General features: G+C 26.3%; 1 protein-coding gene across 4 annotated transcripts; it reads right to left on the minus strand.

The window, feature by feature from the left end:
- Nucleotides 1-84: 84 nt before the first annotated feature.
- Nucleotides 85-18,686, minus strand: LOC145182207 (histone-lysine N-methyltransferase EHMT2-like). 4 transcript variants are annotated; one of them, XR_016456409.1, is made up of 27 exons: nt 18,471-18,686; nt 18,036-18,296; nt 17,737-17,820; nt 17,091-17,231; nt 16,254-16,334; nt 16,095-16,149; nt 15,397-15,458; nt 15,247-15,313; nt 14,252-14,331; nt 14,008-14,117; nt 13,289-13,339; nt 13,134-13,208; nt 12,734-12,832; nt 12,493-12,600; nt 11,967-12,088; nt 5,430-5,468; nt 5,258-5,325; nt 3,363-3,451; nt 3,124-3,172; nt 2,849-2,944; nt 2,491-2,571; nt 1,840-1,990; nt 1,535-1,665; nt 948-1,064; nt 776-840; nt 557-641; nt 85-269 (listed from the first exon to the last, which is right to left on the minus strand). XR_016456409.1 is itself a non-coding variant. In XM_090100549.1 (27 exons), the coding sequence occupies exons 1-27, from the start codon at nt 18,535-18,537 to the stop codon at nt 249-251; spliced, it is 2,451 nt and encodes an 816-aa protein (XP_089956675.1). In that variant the 5' UTR covers nt 18,538-18,686; the 3' UTR covers nt 155-248. The 4 variants fall into 4 exon arrangements, 3 of the variants coding, with proteins under 3 accessions (XP_089956675.1, XP_089956676.1, XP_089956677.1); XM_090100549.1 differs by having other exon boundaries at nt 155-269; nt 5,262-5,325; XM_090100550.1 differs by having other exon boundaries at nt 155-269; nt 5,262-5,325; nt 18,036-18,287; nt 18,471-18,668.
- Between the last annotated feature and the right edge of the window lie 922 nt (nt 18,687-19,608).

Raw genomic sequence — 19,608 nt, forward strand, 5'->3', positions numbered from 1 at the left:
AAATAAAAATAATTTCAATAAAAATCATCTAATCCAATACAGAATTTTTTTAAAAAGTTAAAATGAATCAACTAACAACATAAGTTTTACTAGTTTCAAAATTTAAATTCCTTTCAAAATGGTTGAAAACATTTGAACAACAGAAACATTAATCTTTCTTAATAACATTTTTTAGGTTAAAGCTTTATATGTACATTTTACAATTTAAAAAAAAAAATTTACACCACAAAATAAAAAAAATCATTCTGTCATTTGACCTTCCGTCCGACCTGTAAATAGAAATACAACTTAAAAAATTGAAAAGCTTTTTCTGTAGTTTTTCTTTTTGAAAAGTTGTAAGATCATGTACAAACCTTTAAGATAAAATTATACAACCTCATGAGCGTCATTTTAACATAAAATTATACAACCTCATGAACATTATTTTAAAAAAGCAAAAACAAAAAAGTACATTTAGAAGATTTTGCTTTAACCTAGTAAAAATAAAGCTGACTTGAAAAAGTGTATCAATTAACAAAGTTAATACAGTAATGCTTAAAAAAATTTATTAACTTACGGAGTACTGACAATACTCATATAAACATTTACAAAACATTCCATTTTGAATTTTTACATCCCAAAATGAATCACCATAGTCGAAACTTAAGTAATAATAAATAAAGAAAAATAAAGAAAAAAATTCCATGTTTAGCTTTTTATCATAAAAAAAAAATTTGAAACTAAAGTTGAAACAATATTTAAAAAAAATTAAAATCATTTAAGAAAATGTTATTACCAGAGTTCTTCATGTGCTTTTATATCCTTGTAAGCAAAGAAAGCAATCTCAGGGCATGAAACATCCTAAATCAAGCATGGAAAAAAATTAAATGTTGAAATGAGTAGAATAATTAGAACAATAACAACAAATAAAAAACAAAAAAATAACCATTCAATAAAAAGTAAGATACCCTATGAGAAGTAAAAAGTTTGATTGCGCGAACATTTGCATCACAAGAATGATTAATGAAACGACCACAATTTCCATAGCGAAGAGCATCCATGCAATTCGGCTCATCCCCTGATGTCTAAAGTCAGAGGAATTAAATTTTTGTTTCATAAATTGGTGCCTCTAATTTCAATTTCTTGGTACAAGTACAGAGTACATGTTCTTTTGCTTAATTGTTATAGCAAGTATTTCCTGACCATACTCCATTTAACTGTTTGATTTAGTACGGAACAAAAATTGACTTTTTTTTAAAAAAAAACTTTAAATCTTTTTTATTAATTTACTAAAAAATTTTTATTACCTTATTATATGGCCTTAAAGAAAACTTTAATTAAACTTAACAAACATAATTAAAAAATGGAGAAAAAAATGGTACTAAGCAAAAACTTGAAAAAACATTTTGCTGCAAAACAAATTAATAGTTTTGTGGGAAGTTTCAACAAAAATATTATCAATAAAAAATGATGATGAACTTTTGTAGCTTGAAATACTAATAGCATTTATAGAAATTATAAACGTATTAAGAATACTTCACTTAAAAAAGATAACCTTAAGATCAAGATTAAATAAGTATGTATCAGCATTGCGCTTTTCAGCTTCCTCATCTGTTATAAGCTCTCCAACATATGATAGAATGAAAGATCCTAGAGGAATAGGGTTTAAGGTTCGAAGTCCCCATCCTAGAATAAAACCATAATTCATAATTCATTACTTACAATTTTTCAGAAAGAAAATTTATGAAAGTCATCATTTGTTTTTTGTTACATTTAAAAAATGCTTCTGTTTCAAAGTTTTAAAAAAATACAGTCAAATAAAGCGCTTTTTTTAAGAACTTATGTATTGAAAATACTAACCCTTAGTAGTTGTTTTGATAACTTGCAAAGGAAAGGGTATTCCCTTTTGAACTAACCGATTTTGACAATTATTCCAACAAGAGCATAGAGGTGTACATTCAAAAAGAACTGGTGATTCTTCATCAAATATGGAAATATCAATCCTTCCATCCTTTTAAGAAAGGAAATAAGCAAACTTATAAATTATGCAAGTGCCAATAATGTACAGACTGTTTGAAAATTAATGCATAATTTAAAAATAAGCTAGCAAAAAAAAAAAAATCAGACTACAGTAAACTTTATTTAAAAGACCCCAACTAAATTAAGAATATTTTTTATAGTTTATAATAGATGCTTGAAATGGCCTCCATTTTCTTGCACAACAGTTTCCAAACAGGCCACCAAATTGTCGATGGCTGTAGCTGTTTTTTATGCTGTAGATTGTTATTTTCTCAAAAATAACAATCTTCAACATATTTCTTCCTTATATATGTTTAAAAAAGGAACATTCTGTTAATATTCTCATTAGCTAATTAGTAACTGACAAATAATATTGTGCAATACTTATCAAACACCCTGTACTTTGTATTTAACAAGAACTAAATAAAATCATGAATATTGAAGTAAAATTCTTTCAAAAAAATATACTACAAAAAAACAACTTATTTGTACCTCAGTGTACCAAAGCCTTTGCTTTTCAGACAACTTTATACATTTGCAGTCAACACCACATGTCATTTCACATTTACATGGCTGTAATATTGAGAATTATTTTTTACTCAGTACTTATGCAACTATACATTAAAAAATAAAAAATTTATTTTCTGCATTTTATGTATAAGATTTCTACAAATGTTTTTCAGAAAATTTATGGATTTTGAAAATCAATGTTGGAAGTTAAATAATATTTAGAGCTCTGTTTAGACATCCAAAGTATTTTGTAAAAATTACTACTAACAGATACAGAAAATCAAATATACAATAAACTATTAAGACAATAAAAATATTTTTATGAGATTCATTAACACACCTTAACTGTTGAGAACCCTCTGTTAACTCTTAAATGACTAGATTCTTCTGGTTTTGAGATGTATACAAAATCATTTGGAAATGGTTCATTATCAACCTTATAAATAAAAAAAAAAAAAAAACCTAAAAAAAATATAAAATACTTTTAAATAGTAAAAAAGGTTTTAAAAAGTACAACATTTTCCTAAGTAAATATTCAAATTTCTATTCAAGTATTTAAACATATTGCATTTTTTAAATTCATAAGAACTTTTTTACAAACAAAAAACATTAAACCTCATTGAGGCAACTGATAGGAATCCTTTCTTTTCCATTAGATATGTCACTAAAAGTAATAAAAATTGAAAACCCAAATAGCAGAGTAAATATTTTTATTTTTTCTGTTAAATAAAAATCAAGAAAAGTATCATTTAGTGACTTTTATAAAGTTTGATTATATAATAAAATGTAAAATAAAAAAATTTAAATTATTTAATATAAAAATATAAAATACAAGCTTAGAAATTTTAACTTACGTAATATAAAAATATGGCTTTTCCTTCACTTCACCAACCATATCTCGAATACGAATACAATGGAAAGTCTTTGAGCCAGTTGGACAAACCTGATAAAAAGATGATAACCAACAATGATTAGTAACAGAATGTAAATAAAATAAAGGAATAAAATAATAGTAAAAAATACACATAAAACATGGCATAAATATACACTGTTCAGCAAAACTAAGAGAACTCATATTGAAATTTACAAAAACATAATATGCTGCCTACTATTTTGATTTAAAAAACTTTATAACAATAAAATATTGATTTAGATAAAATATAATTTAAGCATCTTCAGGGTGTCCCAAAAATCTGATTTGCTTACAACTTTTTCTTAAATTTACTAATATAAAAAGTCTTAACAATAAATGAAAATTAAAATCTTATAGATATTTTTACATTAAGCTTTGAGAATTATATTAAATAAATGGGTTCCACTTAAGCATTGTTCAACCATTTGTCTTCAGGATTGACTGGAACTGCATAACTTTTGTCATCTTCAAAAAAATATAATCCAACAATGCAAGATTTGGTGCAGTGATGATCTTGAAAGTCCTAACTGCTGCACTCTTCTTCTTATTGATTGCCATATTGTTAGTGGTAAAGGAGGATTTTGTACTTAAAATTGTTTTGAAATTCAAATTGTGTTGCAATAATTGAATTATTCTTTGTGCATACATCAACACTGTTGCAACATTGTTGTAGAGTGTAATTATCCATTTTAAAGTTTTTTGAGTTTATCTTAGATTAACTGAAAATAAATGCAGAAAAAGGGATTAGTTTAGAAGCTTTAAGCAAAACAAATCAGATGGTGACTTTTGGGACACCCTGTATTCAATGCAAGATAGGTATATATTGATACAGCAATAGTAAAAAAAATTTGCAGAAAGAAAAAATGTGTTATTTTATCATGGAAACTATAGAAACTTTTAAGAATATGTCTTTAAAACATATCATAAACATATCAAGTCTATGCCATCATTTTTCTTAATAACATTAGATGAACTGAGGTTATTAAGAACAATCAATATGCCATCAATTACTGATATGATATTTTATATGATATTATATATATATATATATATATATATATATATATATATATATATATATATATATATATATATATATATATATATATATATATATATATATATATATATATATATATATATATATATATATATATATAATAACCTCAGTTCATCTAATGTTATTAAGAAAAATGATGGCATAGACTCGATAAGTTTATCAATTTGAAACCACAGTTTATTAGTTGAAATCAGATACATTTCTTTAGTATTTCTGAAGCTACCATGCAAACATCATTGTTTCCATAAATTCTCAATTGGATTTAGGTCAGGAAAATGTGCAGAACATTACAGTGATTTTATTTGCATTAAACAATGCTTTAAGAAATTTTGATGTGTGTTTGAGATCATTGTCCTATTGGAAAGTCAACTGTAGAATCAATTGTCAGTAAAAATTAATGATTAGAAGACCAGATTTACATGTAGCAGAAATAGTGAAAAAATCCCATAAATGTGTGAATGGGCAACATCTCAATGTGGTTACTGAGTTATCTTAACTTCCTAAGGAGTTTACAGATACTACAGTCCCTTAAAAATATTGGTTGTTAGTCAAAAGTTTCCATAGAAAAGAATAACTTACTCCCAAGTTTTATTCAATGTATTGGTTTAATAGTTATTATATACACCTTCAATATATTAATATTAGACCTTCAATGTATTAATATATTAGACCTTCAATATATGAACATATTAGACCTTCAATACATTTGGCTTAGTGGTTTTAATACTTACAATATATTTTTCAATGATTGAAAAGTGTAAAAATTATATTGTTACTTGCATCTAGTGCAGTTAAATCACTAGTATTCTTAATAGTATGATCAGCACCATTTGTAAGCAAGAACCTAAGAACAAGAAGTAAATAAATAGTAAATCAGAACTATTAAGTTTAATTTAAAATAATAGCAATAATAAAAAGGAAGAAAAATAACAATAAAAAAATTCCTACTGAACTATGTTATAATTGTCCATTCTAGCAGCAATATGCCTGTAACATAAAAATAACTCTAAAAAATGTACCTATCAAGGGGCATGCTATACCCATTTGATATTAATAGAATAATAAAAAACAATTGAATAAAAAAATATATATTTATGTGATAATTTACAGATAGATTATATCAAATTTATTTGTAGAATATTTCATTATTGGCTCTACTTTGAAAAGCTGACCAGCATTCTGAGCTATTGCATCATTATAGGAAAAATGTAGTGATTACAGTGTTTGTCCAAATCTATTTGGGCTCAGGATTTTACCAAAAATAAGGATTTCCATTTACGGATCTGTAGACCAATAATCATTTACACTACTTTTTTCCAACTTATTTAATCAGAACCATCAGAATAGTAATTCTCAATGGGAAATTGCAACTAAGACATTAGGAAATAGAAACAGACAAAATGTGTCAGTAATTTATTTGGACATGGTTGAAAAAGAAAAACAACTGAAATATTGGATCGATTGATAATTAACATAGTTAAGTATGATCAACATAAATCTACCAATGCTGTGAAGATCAAGGTTAAGACTGAACTAGAAATATCATTATATGCCAATACATTCCAAATAGACTTCATGAAGCTAGGCTTTTGGATCATGTAGCACAAAAGATACCATTAGTCAACAAAGTCAATCAAAGTAAATTTCTGAACTACACCTCAACAATGTTGAACAAGCTGCTTAAGTTTTGGGAAACTGTCATTGCTTTCAATTCATTCATCATTTTTAACAATGGATAAAATAATGGCACATACCTCATTACATGTAAGGTAAGGTAAACAATTAAATTAAGAAATCTATTAAATAATTTGCTAATTATTGCAGAATATAACCTAATATAAACTCCCTGCTATAATTTACTATGCTAGAGATTTATCATGGTAATCACAATAAAAGGATTTCACAAATGATGTAGTACTATGTCTATGGTTTTCTGATTTTAAACAAGAAAAATATGTCAAAAGACAGTAATGTGTTAGCTAAGACATGTATCAGAAAAAATCTGCGCGGACATTATAAAGGATATTTATTTAACTATTGTATTTCGATATTGAATGTTATATATATTTTGAAAGTACATATATTAACATTCTTAAATTTCACTTAAGAAAGTTTGTGAAGTTTTGTACGTGAGAACACACGCACTTTGCGTTTTACACTCGACATTAGCTTTCACACTCGAAATCAGCTTTTGTCTTCAACTGGACTTTCTTGGTAGCTCTAATCCATTTATTTTTGAAGTCTTTAATGTTTTTGGCTTCTTTTACATTGAACCTTAGTTTTCTTTTGACAAGAGCCCAATATCTTTCGATAGGACGTAGTTCGGGACAATTTCGTGGATTGCAGTGTTTTTCAACAAAATCTACTTTATGTTTAAGGCAGTTTAAAGTTGTCCCAGAGTAGTGACATGATGCGAAATCAGGCCAAAATAACGGGTTACCCGTGTGTTCTTAAAAATGGCAAAAGACGTTTCTTGAGGCATTCTTTTATGTATATTTTGGTGCTTATAAGGTGGTTAAAGCATGCTTTGGAAATACTTTAGTCAAAAAAATCAGAAAAATATCAAAGATTTTCAAGAGTCTTGCAACAAGTGCAAGTGTTTCACCAAAAGAACATACAGTTTTTTATTATGTTCAACACTTCATTAAACAGAAAAACTCTTCCTTGGGAATCTACTTTGAGCAAGCCATAGAGGTACTCCATCACCAATTCAAGATTAATTGGCAAACATTCAAATATTCAACAACCCACTCACAATAGAGAAAAAAATTAAAGAACTGTGTTGTAGATTTCAATTGAAAACACATTTAAATCCATTTCTGATATTTATTGTATTATTGTTCATAAATTTTGTTTATTTTGTGTTGTTTAATCCAAATTTAGAGTTTTGAATGCTAGCACTGTCATATAGATTACAAGACTGGTGTCTTATAAAAGTCAAAATATTTTGTTATCTTGTTCACCAAATTTACAACATAAAGTTTTGAATACTCAAATATTTATTGCATAATTGTCAATTATTACAGATTGTTCGTTAAAAGAAACTTTATATGAGATTTCTAATGTTTTTTTTTTTAAGTGAACTAATTAAAGAATCAGAACTTTGAAACTCTGAACAGGCTTTATTAACAAAAGAAATTGATTTTTTAAGCTAATCTTCACAATTATAGATATTGCAGGAATAGAAATTACTATCATCATCAGCACAAATCAAACTTCCTCTTTGGCATTGGACACCCTTTTATAAATAAATTGTCAATTAAAACAACACAATCAGCACTACTGCTTTCCAACAATAGTAATAATTCTGATATTAGAATAAAACCACATCTCAAAAATGACCAAAACTAATTTTAAATCACTTTTGAAAGATTGCTAAATGAAAGATGGCCAACAAAAGTTTATGCCTATTTTGATAGGCATTTTTGCATCAAATAAAATAAAATTATTTTAACAAAGCAGATTAAACACCTTGGTTTGTAAAGAGAAAATTTTGACTTTCTCTGCAACTTTATTCATATAGGAAACAAAAATAACAAGGATTGGCACTGGTTAACTTTGTATGGTGCATGGTTGATGTTACTAGAACAAGAACAAAGTTCTTGTTCCAGTAACATCATCATTGCACATTTGGAGAGAGAAGAGAGAGAGAGGAGATGCGCTTTGTTCTCTTCCCTCTTTCCTCTCTTCCCTCTTTCCTCTCTACCCTCTTATCTCTATCTCTCTTTTCCTTTTCTTCTCTTTCTTCCTCCTCTTCTTTTTATTTATTTCTTCTCAAATATTTTTTTCAGAAAAGAACAGCAGAAGATCAATGGAGTTATCATTATTCCAATTGCACTAACGATGGAAAAAAATCATACTATAGATACAAAGCCATTCAAAGACGCAAAGAGCAATGTGATGCTTCAGTTTATCTTTTATTTGATTCATTAAGTGATAATGTAATCATTTACAGAACTGAAAATGGACATGAATATGACAGTAACAACATGTCCAAAGAAGCCATCCCAATTTTTTTAAAGACTGAAATCGACAAAATGTGTGACTTTTAAGAACCCTTGTAGATAATGGCCACCAAATCCAAATGAAACAACTGCAAAACTATATAACTGCTTACAAAAAGAAAAAGTATGGCAGTACATCAATTTCTCTTGGGGAATTAGAACAATGGTGCATAGACAATAATATTGTTTCCAACAGTGAGGATGAACCTTTCATAGTAAACTACAAAATAGTTTACTCTGATGGTTCAGATGTCAAACAAGAAAATGACAATGTCCAAGACAATTAAAAATTTCAAATTTTTGTATCAACAAAAAGACTCTTATGTCAAGCTTCAGGAAAAGATAAATTACATGTTGATGCTACGTACAAATTAAATTGGCAAGGGTTCCCTGTGTTACTAGTTGGGACCACTGATATGGATTGCCATTTTAATGTATTTGGAATGGCCATGTGTTCCAATGAAAAAACTGCAGATTTCAAGTTTATGTTTGAAAGCAATTCTTATGGTTAGGCAAAAATCAACCAGGGAGGGTATGAACCTGAAGTATTAATCTCAGATAGTGCTCATTCAATTCGAAGTGCATTTTCTAATGTTTTTGGCAAAAAGGATATGGTGATGTGTTGGGCACATATGTGTTGGAATGTTAATAAAAAGGCTGAGGCAATTGTGAAAAAAAACCATCAAGATCAAATTATTGAGGATATAGAAACATTGCAAAAAAGTCAGAATAAAGAGATCTTTAAGAAAGCATCAGGATTATTTTTGAAAAAACACTTGAAGCAGAATTTTCTAGGTACTTTGAAGCAGATTGGATGAATTCTCATCAAACTTGGTATGAAGGCTTTAGACATTTCACACCAAGTACTAATAATGCTCTTGAATCATTTAATAGAGTGGTGAAAGATGAAGATACTTTAAGGGAAAGGCATCCATTCTTAATATTTAAAGAGGTTGCTTTAGAGATGGTTGCAAAATGGTCAAAGGAATATTCAACATAAAAAAATACAGCCAAGAACCAACAATTACACTAAATTTGTGGACAAAAGGTTATCAGTGGGCCAAAACCAACAAATCAATTTCATCCAAGCAAATAGGTGAATCAACTGAATATTATTTACCTGCAAATGATGAAATAAAAGCTAGTCGATCAGAAATAGATTACATCAAAGAAATGAAATGGAAAACTTTTGATCAATTCAAACAAAAAGCTTTTAAAGTCTGGACCTTAACTATGATTAACAATAAAGAAAATTGGTCACATAATTTTTGTAGCTGTCCAGATTTCTTTAAGAAATTCATGTACAAACATATTGTTGGTTTTGCAATTCAAATGAAGTATTGTAAACCCCCACTGGCAGCAAAAAATGTTTCTATTGGTGAAAAAAGAAATTGTGGGAGACCAAAAAAAAAGCTACTAAAGTATTACTAAGAGACTGATCACATTTTCATATTGTTAAATATTTGGAGATCAAATATTTTTCAAAAGTGTGTAAATAAAGTTTTTACTAACAAACTTCTGTTTTTACTGACCAATTTTAATTTTTATACTGACAAAACTAAAGTGAAATACTGACCATTTGTTTAAAATACTGACCATTTGTTTAAAATACTGACCCAAAATTATATATATATATACTGACCAAAAAATACTGAACATTTATTTCAAAAAATACTGAGCGATTCATCACAAATAGACCTAAAATTTTTTTTCTTTAAAATAGATAAATTCTAAAATCTTGTTTTCCAAATTGTAAGCCATCAGCCTACTAGTTTTCAGAAAAACACAAAATTATTTTTATAGAAAAGGTGTGGTTTTAATTCATATATGGAAATACAAAAGAAACCTAAAGATTATTTAACCAGACACCAGGTGTAAATGATACAAAGCCATAAACAAATGATACCAAAACTTAAAAGTATTTTGGATTATAATATGTATATGAAGGTAGTTAATTTGGTAGATCAACAGTTTGTTTATAATACAATTATAAGAAAAACTTTCAAATGATCAAAGAAGACTTGTATACTTACATTAAATTGTGTTCTATTTAATTTATTTAAAAGGCAAAATACTGAATTTAACAAAGAAAAAAAATTTTTTTTTTTGTTTAAAACAAAAGACCGGATTGAAATTGAATATTTTAATTCAGAAAGTTTAAATACAACTAAGAGAACATCTTGTGAAGATGCAGTGATTCACAGTGCAGAGTTTCCAAAAGATAAAGCAAAAGGAGAGAAATATGTGTCATGTATTCATCTTGTGGAGTTCTTTTATGTGTGGTAAAATGTTTTGAGAACTACCATACCAAAAAAATTACAAACTTACAAAATAAATAAAAAAATTTGTTTTTGCTTGGATTTTTTTTAATGTATATTTATTGGTTTTTAAGAATTAATTCCAAAATGTAAACCCATATCTCTTAGATAACTAGTTTTAGCAGTTATATTTAACTTTTTTACATTAAAATAAATAAGAAATACAAAGCTTTAAAAGCAATTTATCTAAATTTAACTTCTACATCTAATATAAAATATGCTGGCTCTAAACTATATATATACATCATTTGAGCATTGGCAGTATTTAGCCTTAGCGCCATATGAATAAGGCTTTGTCATGGATGGAATTTCAGAACCTATATTTGATTATAGCTACTCTCATAAAGCTAAATATAGATTATTATGTTAAACTGATGTAGACAAGGATTTTAGAAAGAATTTACAATTTGTTCATAAGCTGTGAGATTTTTTCCAGGGATGTTGCATCATGAAAGGAATCAAAATATACTTGATTTACTAATAATCAATCAATATACTACAATTACCCTTCTACAATTTTTGATTTTTATACACCTATTAAACTTACTTTGATAATGAACAAAAATTTTCAACAAAAATTACAGAGGTTTTATGATTTGCAGTTGAATAAATCAGACGAATCCAGAACAGAAAAAATGAACAAATAAAAAAAACAATGCCTAAAGAAATTTTTAAACTTGAGATTATTTATTAGAAATTATTAGTATAATTAATCATACAAATGCCAAATATCAGGAAAATTGTCTAAAATTTGGGGCAGTAAAAAACTAACAGGTTTCTGTCAATGACAATTCAAGAACCTAATCATTTTTTTATACTTCAAAATTTTGTTTAACAAATGAAATCCCTGAAAAAATTCAAAATATTCTTAAAATAAAATCTTAAATATATAACCTTATACTAATACTAATAATCTTCAAATAAAAGCATTTATAGGAACTGCCAAAATTTAACAATCCAATAATAAATTAAATTGTGTTTCAGTAGATGACTTTTAAATTTTCACAGTTTAATTGAAAAATATCATTGGTAATGACATCTCTCACAAACACAAGAAAAAAAACCTGATCTACTCATCATTAGCTTTATTGTGTGTGAAAAAGACTATTTCTGTTTGTAAAATGAAATTTTAAGAATAAAAAAAAAAGAAAGAAAAAACTTACAAAGGAGTTTCTCCAAATTTATTTCTAGCATTGATGTGTGAATACAATGGACTGTTAACTAGCTCACTAACACATTCAAAAGATGATGTCATTGCAGCCCAATGAAGACAAACATTCATCTCCTAAATATACATATATTTTAAATGAATTAGCATATGTTAATAGTTTAATTTTATGATATATTTGCAGCATTTTCAGTAACAACAGACAGGCAACCACTTACCAATCAAAAAACGTTGATAAAAAATAAGTACCAAAGATTGAAAACACTAGATAATTGATTAAAAAAAGTATATACAGAGCTTTTTTTTAAATAAACCCTCTGGATAAAATTAATTTTGTAAAGTTGCATAAATCAAACTATTTGTTTTTAAGTTATTTAACAAGATCTCCTTTAAAGATTTAAATAAACTTGATTTAAATATAAAAGGAGTACCATAAAACAATAACTTGAATCTATTTCACTCATTAAATTCTATTTTAAAAATAAATTAGTGTAAATTTTTTACAATATCATAAAGCTTACATTATCTAGTATATTAGTATGTGCTCCAATCTTAATGAGATACTTAATAATGTCAGCATTAGAGTCACGTTCTGTTGCCCACATCAATGCTGTCCAACCATAATTATCCTAAAAGATAACTTTATTAAACTTTAATTTTATCTAAAAATAAAAATAATTATATTTAAAAACTATTGTCAAAAAATAAACTTAAAATCAAAAAATGAAAATTTGAAAGAAGGAAGAAAAAAATGTTTCTAACCTGCTGATTTACAGAAACACCTAAACTGACAAGCCACTTAACAAAAAGTAATGTTCCATTTCTTGCTGCAACATGGAGCAAAGTCATTCCATCAGCATCCTATGAATCAGAAGTTTATGCTTAATAAAAAAAACTAATATGAAAGTAAAATTAGTTGAAGAATAAAACATGAAGAATAAAACACTTAAATAAAATAAACTTTTTGCATAATATCACTAGTTAAGTATCAGAGTATCATAACAATTAACATTTTCACAAAGAGAACATTTAATATCTTGGTTAATAGAATTATGAGAATTTTAAGAGAATATCTTAATATAGAGAGAAGTGAACATCTTAATAAATAATTTACATGATAAAAGAAGAATATCTTGATAAGAACTAAAAAATCAAGGTTTACCGCAAGATGAATATTCGCACCAGCTTTTACAAGAAATTGAGCTATCTTCATATGTTTTTTCTCAACTGCAAGAAACTTAAAATAAAAAAATAAAAACATCTAAAAAAAAAGACTTGAACAAGTAGTATTAAAAAAAAGTTTAAAAAAATATATACCAAAGGAGTTCTATTTCTTTTATCTACACAATTAATTTTTTCCTTTCCAGCCTGAAAGAAATAGGCAAACCATTACTTTTTATTGCAAAAAAACTTCTGTTTAAACAAAAAAAAATCAGAAATTTTAATGCATAAAGAGTGAGACTTTTGGTATACTATTTCACTTTTATTTATTTTTATTAAAAAGAGACAATATAATCAATGAATATAGAAGAGAAATTTTCCTCCATATAGCAGAAATGGGTTTGGAATGATTTCAACTGATAGCTATGTTAAAACTACTTAAATGTTTTAATTAGAACTAAAATTTCATGATATTTGTTATATTTGGTTTATCATTTTATTAACTTATTTTTTTGATTATTACTCGTTACTTGGTTATTGCTTAAGCCATTTGTTTATGAATTGTAGCTTGTAAAAAGAAGTTTAATGGAAGAAAATCATGATTCTCTTGTGATTGAATTAAAAGGTAATCTCTCCTCTAAAATATAAACCTAAAGAATTCCAATGTAATTAACAATATAGTTAACATGGCTGTGTTTGTTAAAATAAAAGATGTTTAAAAAATTATTTTTTAATTAGAAAGATTCTCCTAAAGCATAGCATTCTTTCCTGGACTTACACTAAAAAAATTTTGTTTTTAGTTAAGCACATAGTCTAAAATTAAAAGTAGCAATTAAGATTATAAAAAAGTTCTTTTGAAAATATAGAAAAACAACCTTGTAGATTAATAGCAATAGTATTTCAAGATTTCCTTTCATTGTAGCCACATGCAGTGGTGTAAGGCCATATGTTCCTTTGATACTTTCGGTAGGATTTGAACCAGCATCTTTAATTGAAAGATTTATAAGCTGATAATAAGTTGGTAGTACGTAAATAAATTACACTAAAGAAGAAACCGTATCAGAAGGAGTAAATAAAAAATAACATAATAGCAAAGTTTTATACAAAACTGATACATACTGAGGAAAGCCAGAACTTTAGCTAAATTGTTGCCATGTTTAACACTTTGGTAAAAGGCTCTCTGGTTTATTCTTTTTGGCCTTTCGTAAAGAAGTAAAAAAATTACAGTTAAAAAAAATTTAGAGTTAAAAAATAAAAAATAAGTTAGAAAAGGGCCAATATTCATCAAAAACATTTATCAACCATACAATTTTATTTAATTTCATGTGTCAGTAGTGAAATTCACACTGAATTCTGTTGTCTACAGCTATTGGTGTAAGGTTTTCATACAGTCTCTACTGATTGGTTGAAAAGCTGGAAGCACTATGTAGGATTGGCTAAAATAAAACTATCTTTATTCTGGGATAGGCTTTGAAAGATTCTTAGAATCAGAGCATGCAATATCATCAGCTTTTGAAAACAATTTTTTAGTTCATAGATATAGTTAAACCTCTAAATGCAACCTGCTCTACAACCTTTAAATAATTTTTTTTAGAGAAAATAATATAATTATCCTAAATGTAACTCAACCAAATTGGTTGCTATTTTAATTTTTGCTATATATATATATATATATATATATATATATATATATATATATATACACAGTGGCGTATCTAGGGTAGGGCAGGCAGGGCACGTGCCATGGGCGCCAGCCTGAAAGGGGCGCAAAAGAGGCTTCGTTGCGATACAATAAGCGAGAATTATATAAAATAAATTAAGAAATAATATATAATATAAAATAAATATATTATATAAAATAAAGTTTGTGTCATCATTTATTAAAAAATTGTAATTAAGCACTTTATGTGGGGGAAGAGGGGCGCGAGATCGGTGTTTGCCCCAGGCGCTATTTACCCTAGGTACGCCACTGTATATATATATATATATATATATATATATATATATACTAGCTGTATAAGTAAAACTACAACAAATACTAGTGTGATTTTGAAGAATCTTTCAGACTATGTTTGTCATTTGTTCTATAAATATAAATCAATAGAGAACTATACTTGTCCATGTCGTAACTATCTGATAATTTTTTTACCATATCTTCAACTTCAATCATTTCCATGCCAACTAACAGAAAAAGATTTTTTTATAACTACAACTTTGAGAGGAAACTTTTAAGTGAAAAAGATATTTGTTTTATGTTCACTTACAATGAGTAATAGCAATAACATCATCATCTTCTGTTGGCTTTCCCATTAGGTGTGAAATTTCCCTAATATAATATATTATAAATTTACCAAACTAAAACACATAACTTTTTTCTTTAAAAAGCTTAACAGATAAAAATGTTATCATTACATAAATTGGTTTCTATCAAATAAAGTTCATTTAAAAAAAAAAAAAATTATTTTAGTCCTTTAAAATTTTGTTTACAAGAAAATCATAAGAAAAAAAAAATCATAAGAAAAAGTCCATTAGAAAATGATCTTTATAAACCACATCTTAAAATGAGATATTAAAAAGTAAATTAAAGAAGATATTATGCAGCTCACTATAATGAAATGTTACATAGCTCATAGCATTTTTTATGTAGCTCATTATAATGAAATGTTACATAGCTCATAGCATTTGTTATGTAGCTCATTATAATGAAATGTTACATAGCTCATGGCATATGATATGTAACTCATTATAAAGTAGTAGAACCAATAACTTATGATTTAACTAAAATCTTACTGCACATGAAGATCTGCTCATAACATGGCAAATACTACATATGAGTATTATTTAAAAAACACTAAGTAACTTGAAAAGATTCTTAAATTAATTTTTACAACACAAAGTTTTTTTTTTTTATTCTGTTTTTAAAAAACATGAAAATATCTTCATAGATATAGAAGCAACTTACAAGTTACAATGATTAACTTTTTTTTGTGGTACTCGATCACTAACTGATATTTTGGCTAAATGTAAAAAAACATGTTTAAAAAAAACTTTTACTCAACTGTAACCTTAAGTAAAGAAGATAAGAACTGTAAACAAAAAGTATAGTATAAGATTGCTATACCTTTAGGCTGAACAAATGGGCTTTGCTCTAACTTTTCTTCTTCATCTGAGCTATCTGAGAGGATAATAATCGGCGCAGCTCCTGAGCAAAATAATATTATTTATAAATTGTTAAGCTAGTAGAAATAAAACAATAGTTATTATTATATTACCTAGTAGTAGCTTGTATATTGATAATCTTAGATTAGTTAACATTGGTCTGGTTAGCGTCAATGTTGGATTGGTTATCATTAACATGATTCATCATTTAGCAAAATAAAAGCTATCAATGTGTGAATTCAAACCATTCTTCTTTAAAGTAATCCACAGAAACTAGTATTTAAACTACCTAATTTCTTTTATTCAATAAATTCAGTTGCTGATAATTTTTTGTCATTTAGTAAAGCATTTTTTTATGTAGGAAAAAAAACTTGATATTATTAAGTTTTTATTTTCCTTCATAAAAATATTTTTATTTAAAAAAGCAGTTTAGCAAAAGAAATAAAACTTTAATTAAAAAGCTGATGTATCAAAACCTTCAAAACCAATCAAAAAATAACTTAAAAAAATTTAGAGCAATTGGAACCTTGTCTAGAAATCATAGTTGGGAAGGCCAAAATCAATAGCAAGTCATTAACTATTTGAAGGTTAATATTTACAGTAATTAATGACTTTCTATTGATTAAACATCAATAAAATGGCTCTATTGGAAATGTGGATTTCTATAGAGAACACCTTTAAATCAAAGTTAAAAAAGATAATAAGAGTAGCTTATAAGCAAAAAAAAAAGTCATAAGTCTGTATCAAAGTAAAAAAAGTGAAAACTTATGAAAATACCACATACTTTCAAATAACTTACCTCTGGATGTCCCAACCCTCATTGTTGCTTTGCTATCATATTTACTACTACTAGGTGCTTCTTCCTTTATAACAATAGATAAGTATTCATTTTTAAGTTGTTCACTGTAAGAAATTGATGCAGATTCATTATCATCTCCTTCTAAAAAACAAAGACAAAAAAAAAAAGAAAAGTAGCCTTACTTATTTTTTAGAAGCTAATGGTATTCTCTCACTTTTCTTTTGTAGATGCCAAAAACATGTACAATGATATATTAATGAGGCCATACACAGCCAGAGCGGTTAAACAATTATACACTTCCAATGATTTCTTTTAGGTTTATTTTTGAAATTACAAGCATTATGATAAAAGTACCAAAATTTCTGATTTATTGCAGTTTTACTTTAAATAATAAATCACACAATTTTTCATGACAAAAATAATCCCCAATAAGAACTGACATCTGAATTCTATGTAAAAACACAGAAGCAGAATGTTTATTACAAAATTCAACATTTATTTTATAAGTTAAAGTTTATATAAAAAGGATTTCAAAAAAGGTTGAAATAGAGATTATTAACACTTGTTAACAATTAAAAATTTTATTTTTTTCAATGTACAAACAGCATATGTTAGAATCTTAATTATAGGACTTTTATAAAACTACCTGTTTCAGATGAACTAGATGATGATGAAGAGCTTGATTCATCTTCAAGACTTATAATACAAGGATGAGATTGTGGTGGTTCAACTATAAAACATATAAAGGATAATATTTATAAATTGTTTTATAACAATTTATCAAGAAATATAAGTATCACAAATAAAAAAAGAATTAAACAATTAAAACAATTCTATAAAATTTAATAATAGAAAAATTGTAAGAAACTCTTTTTGAGAAGAATACATTTGTAGCTTTTATTTAGATTTTGACTAATTTATTAATTAACAAGCAGATTTGGATACCTGCTGATATCATTTTTTTCCTATAATTATTTGAAATTATTCTTGGCATAAACTGAACTTGATTGCTAGATGGGTAAGGTGGGCCCATACGAGCTGAAAGTATAAGATTGGCTGATGTAGGTCGTGGGGCAAAAGTTGATAGCCTAGGTCTTACTAGCAAGGTGCATGGAGCCTGCTGCAACATTGGTGGTATAACTGAAAAATTGATAGGTTGCCTCTTGTGCTCAGGACTGTTTTCATCCTCCTTCACAACTAAAACAGCTATGTAGTGTAATATATTAATAACATGATATCCATAAATGTAAAATTAGTTCTCCCTCAGATTTTATATATATATATATATATATATATATATATATATATATATATATATATATATATATATTCAAACAAAAATAAATTAATATAAAATTTAATAAAATAACTTGTATATACCATTAGGTTTATTCATCCCAGTCTTTTTTGTTTCAGATAAATCAGCTTTTTCAAAAATTCTCTTCATCTTTGTACATTAGTACATCAAATATGTTAGTTATAATAGTTAATCATACAAGTGATATGTATGAAATTTCAAATTTATCTGAATATCAGACTTTTTTCAGCACTCTTGATTGGTAAGAGAAAATGTAGAGAAAAGTGTTATAATTAATAGAAAATTCTTTACATGAAATTATTTTTATAAGTAAAAAGTTAAAGAAAGGGTCTAAAACCTAATGATGTTCATAACATGAAACGTGAATTCTAACATGAATTTTAACATGAAAAGTGAATTCTAAACCAATCAAAGTATTTTTGTATACATCCACACAAAAAAACTTTTGCAATAAAGAAATCAAGATTAAAAAAAAAAAATCATTAAATATAATAATTACAAATTTATTTCAGAGTTTTAAACTTTTTTTTAAAAATTGGCTTATAAAAAATAGAGATAATTTACATAAAAATTTCCAATGTAATTTGAAATCTAAAATTTTACTCTTTTTTTTAACTCATGAAAACATCAATGAACCAATTTTTCAAAAAAATATGGCTTTTGTAAAAAGAAAAAACTGTTAGTCTTTTTTGAAGAGCATATACTTATCAAGCTTCTTTATAAGTTTTAGAGAAAATGTTTCCATTAGCAAATCAAAAACAGTTAGCAGACTAAAAAAAGGGGGAAAAAAAAAAAAAAAACTTTTTAAGAAAATTGTTTTGGTTCATCAAACTTTTGTAAGCAAAACTGATTTTCAACAACTTAATTTATAGAACATTTTTAAGATTATAGTTTATATTTACATACTAAAATAGTACAAAAATAAACAAATTAAAACAAACTAAATTTATAAGATGTAATAAAACATAAATCTTTCAATTAAAGTGATTTAAAAATATATTTATAAAATATCTATTAAATATAAAAATTCACACAAACTAAAACTTTTTTATGAGAATAATTTTTTGTAATTCTGATGCCTTAAATTTACATAGAGATTAAAAACTAAAAAAACATTTTATGGGAACTTCTTTTGTTCCTCAAATTCATGAATTTTTACTTTATCTCATTCTTTTTAACAAAAATATTTTTCATCAAAAA

This window comes from Hydra viridissima, unplaced genomic scaffold, assembly GCF_058129835.1.
Source record: "Hydra viridissima isolate aposymbiotic clone 2 unplaced genomic scaffold, HvirCarnegie_v1 scaffold_10, whole genome shotgun sequence".
NCBI lineage: Eukaryota > Metazoa > Cnidaria > Hydrozoa > Anthoathecata > Hydridae > Hydra > Hydra viridissima.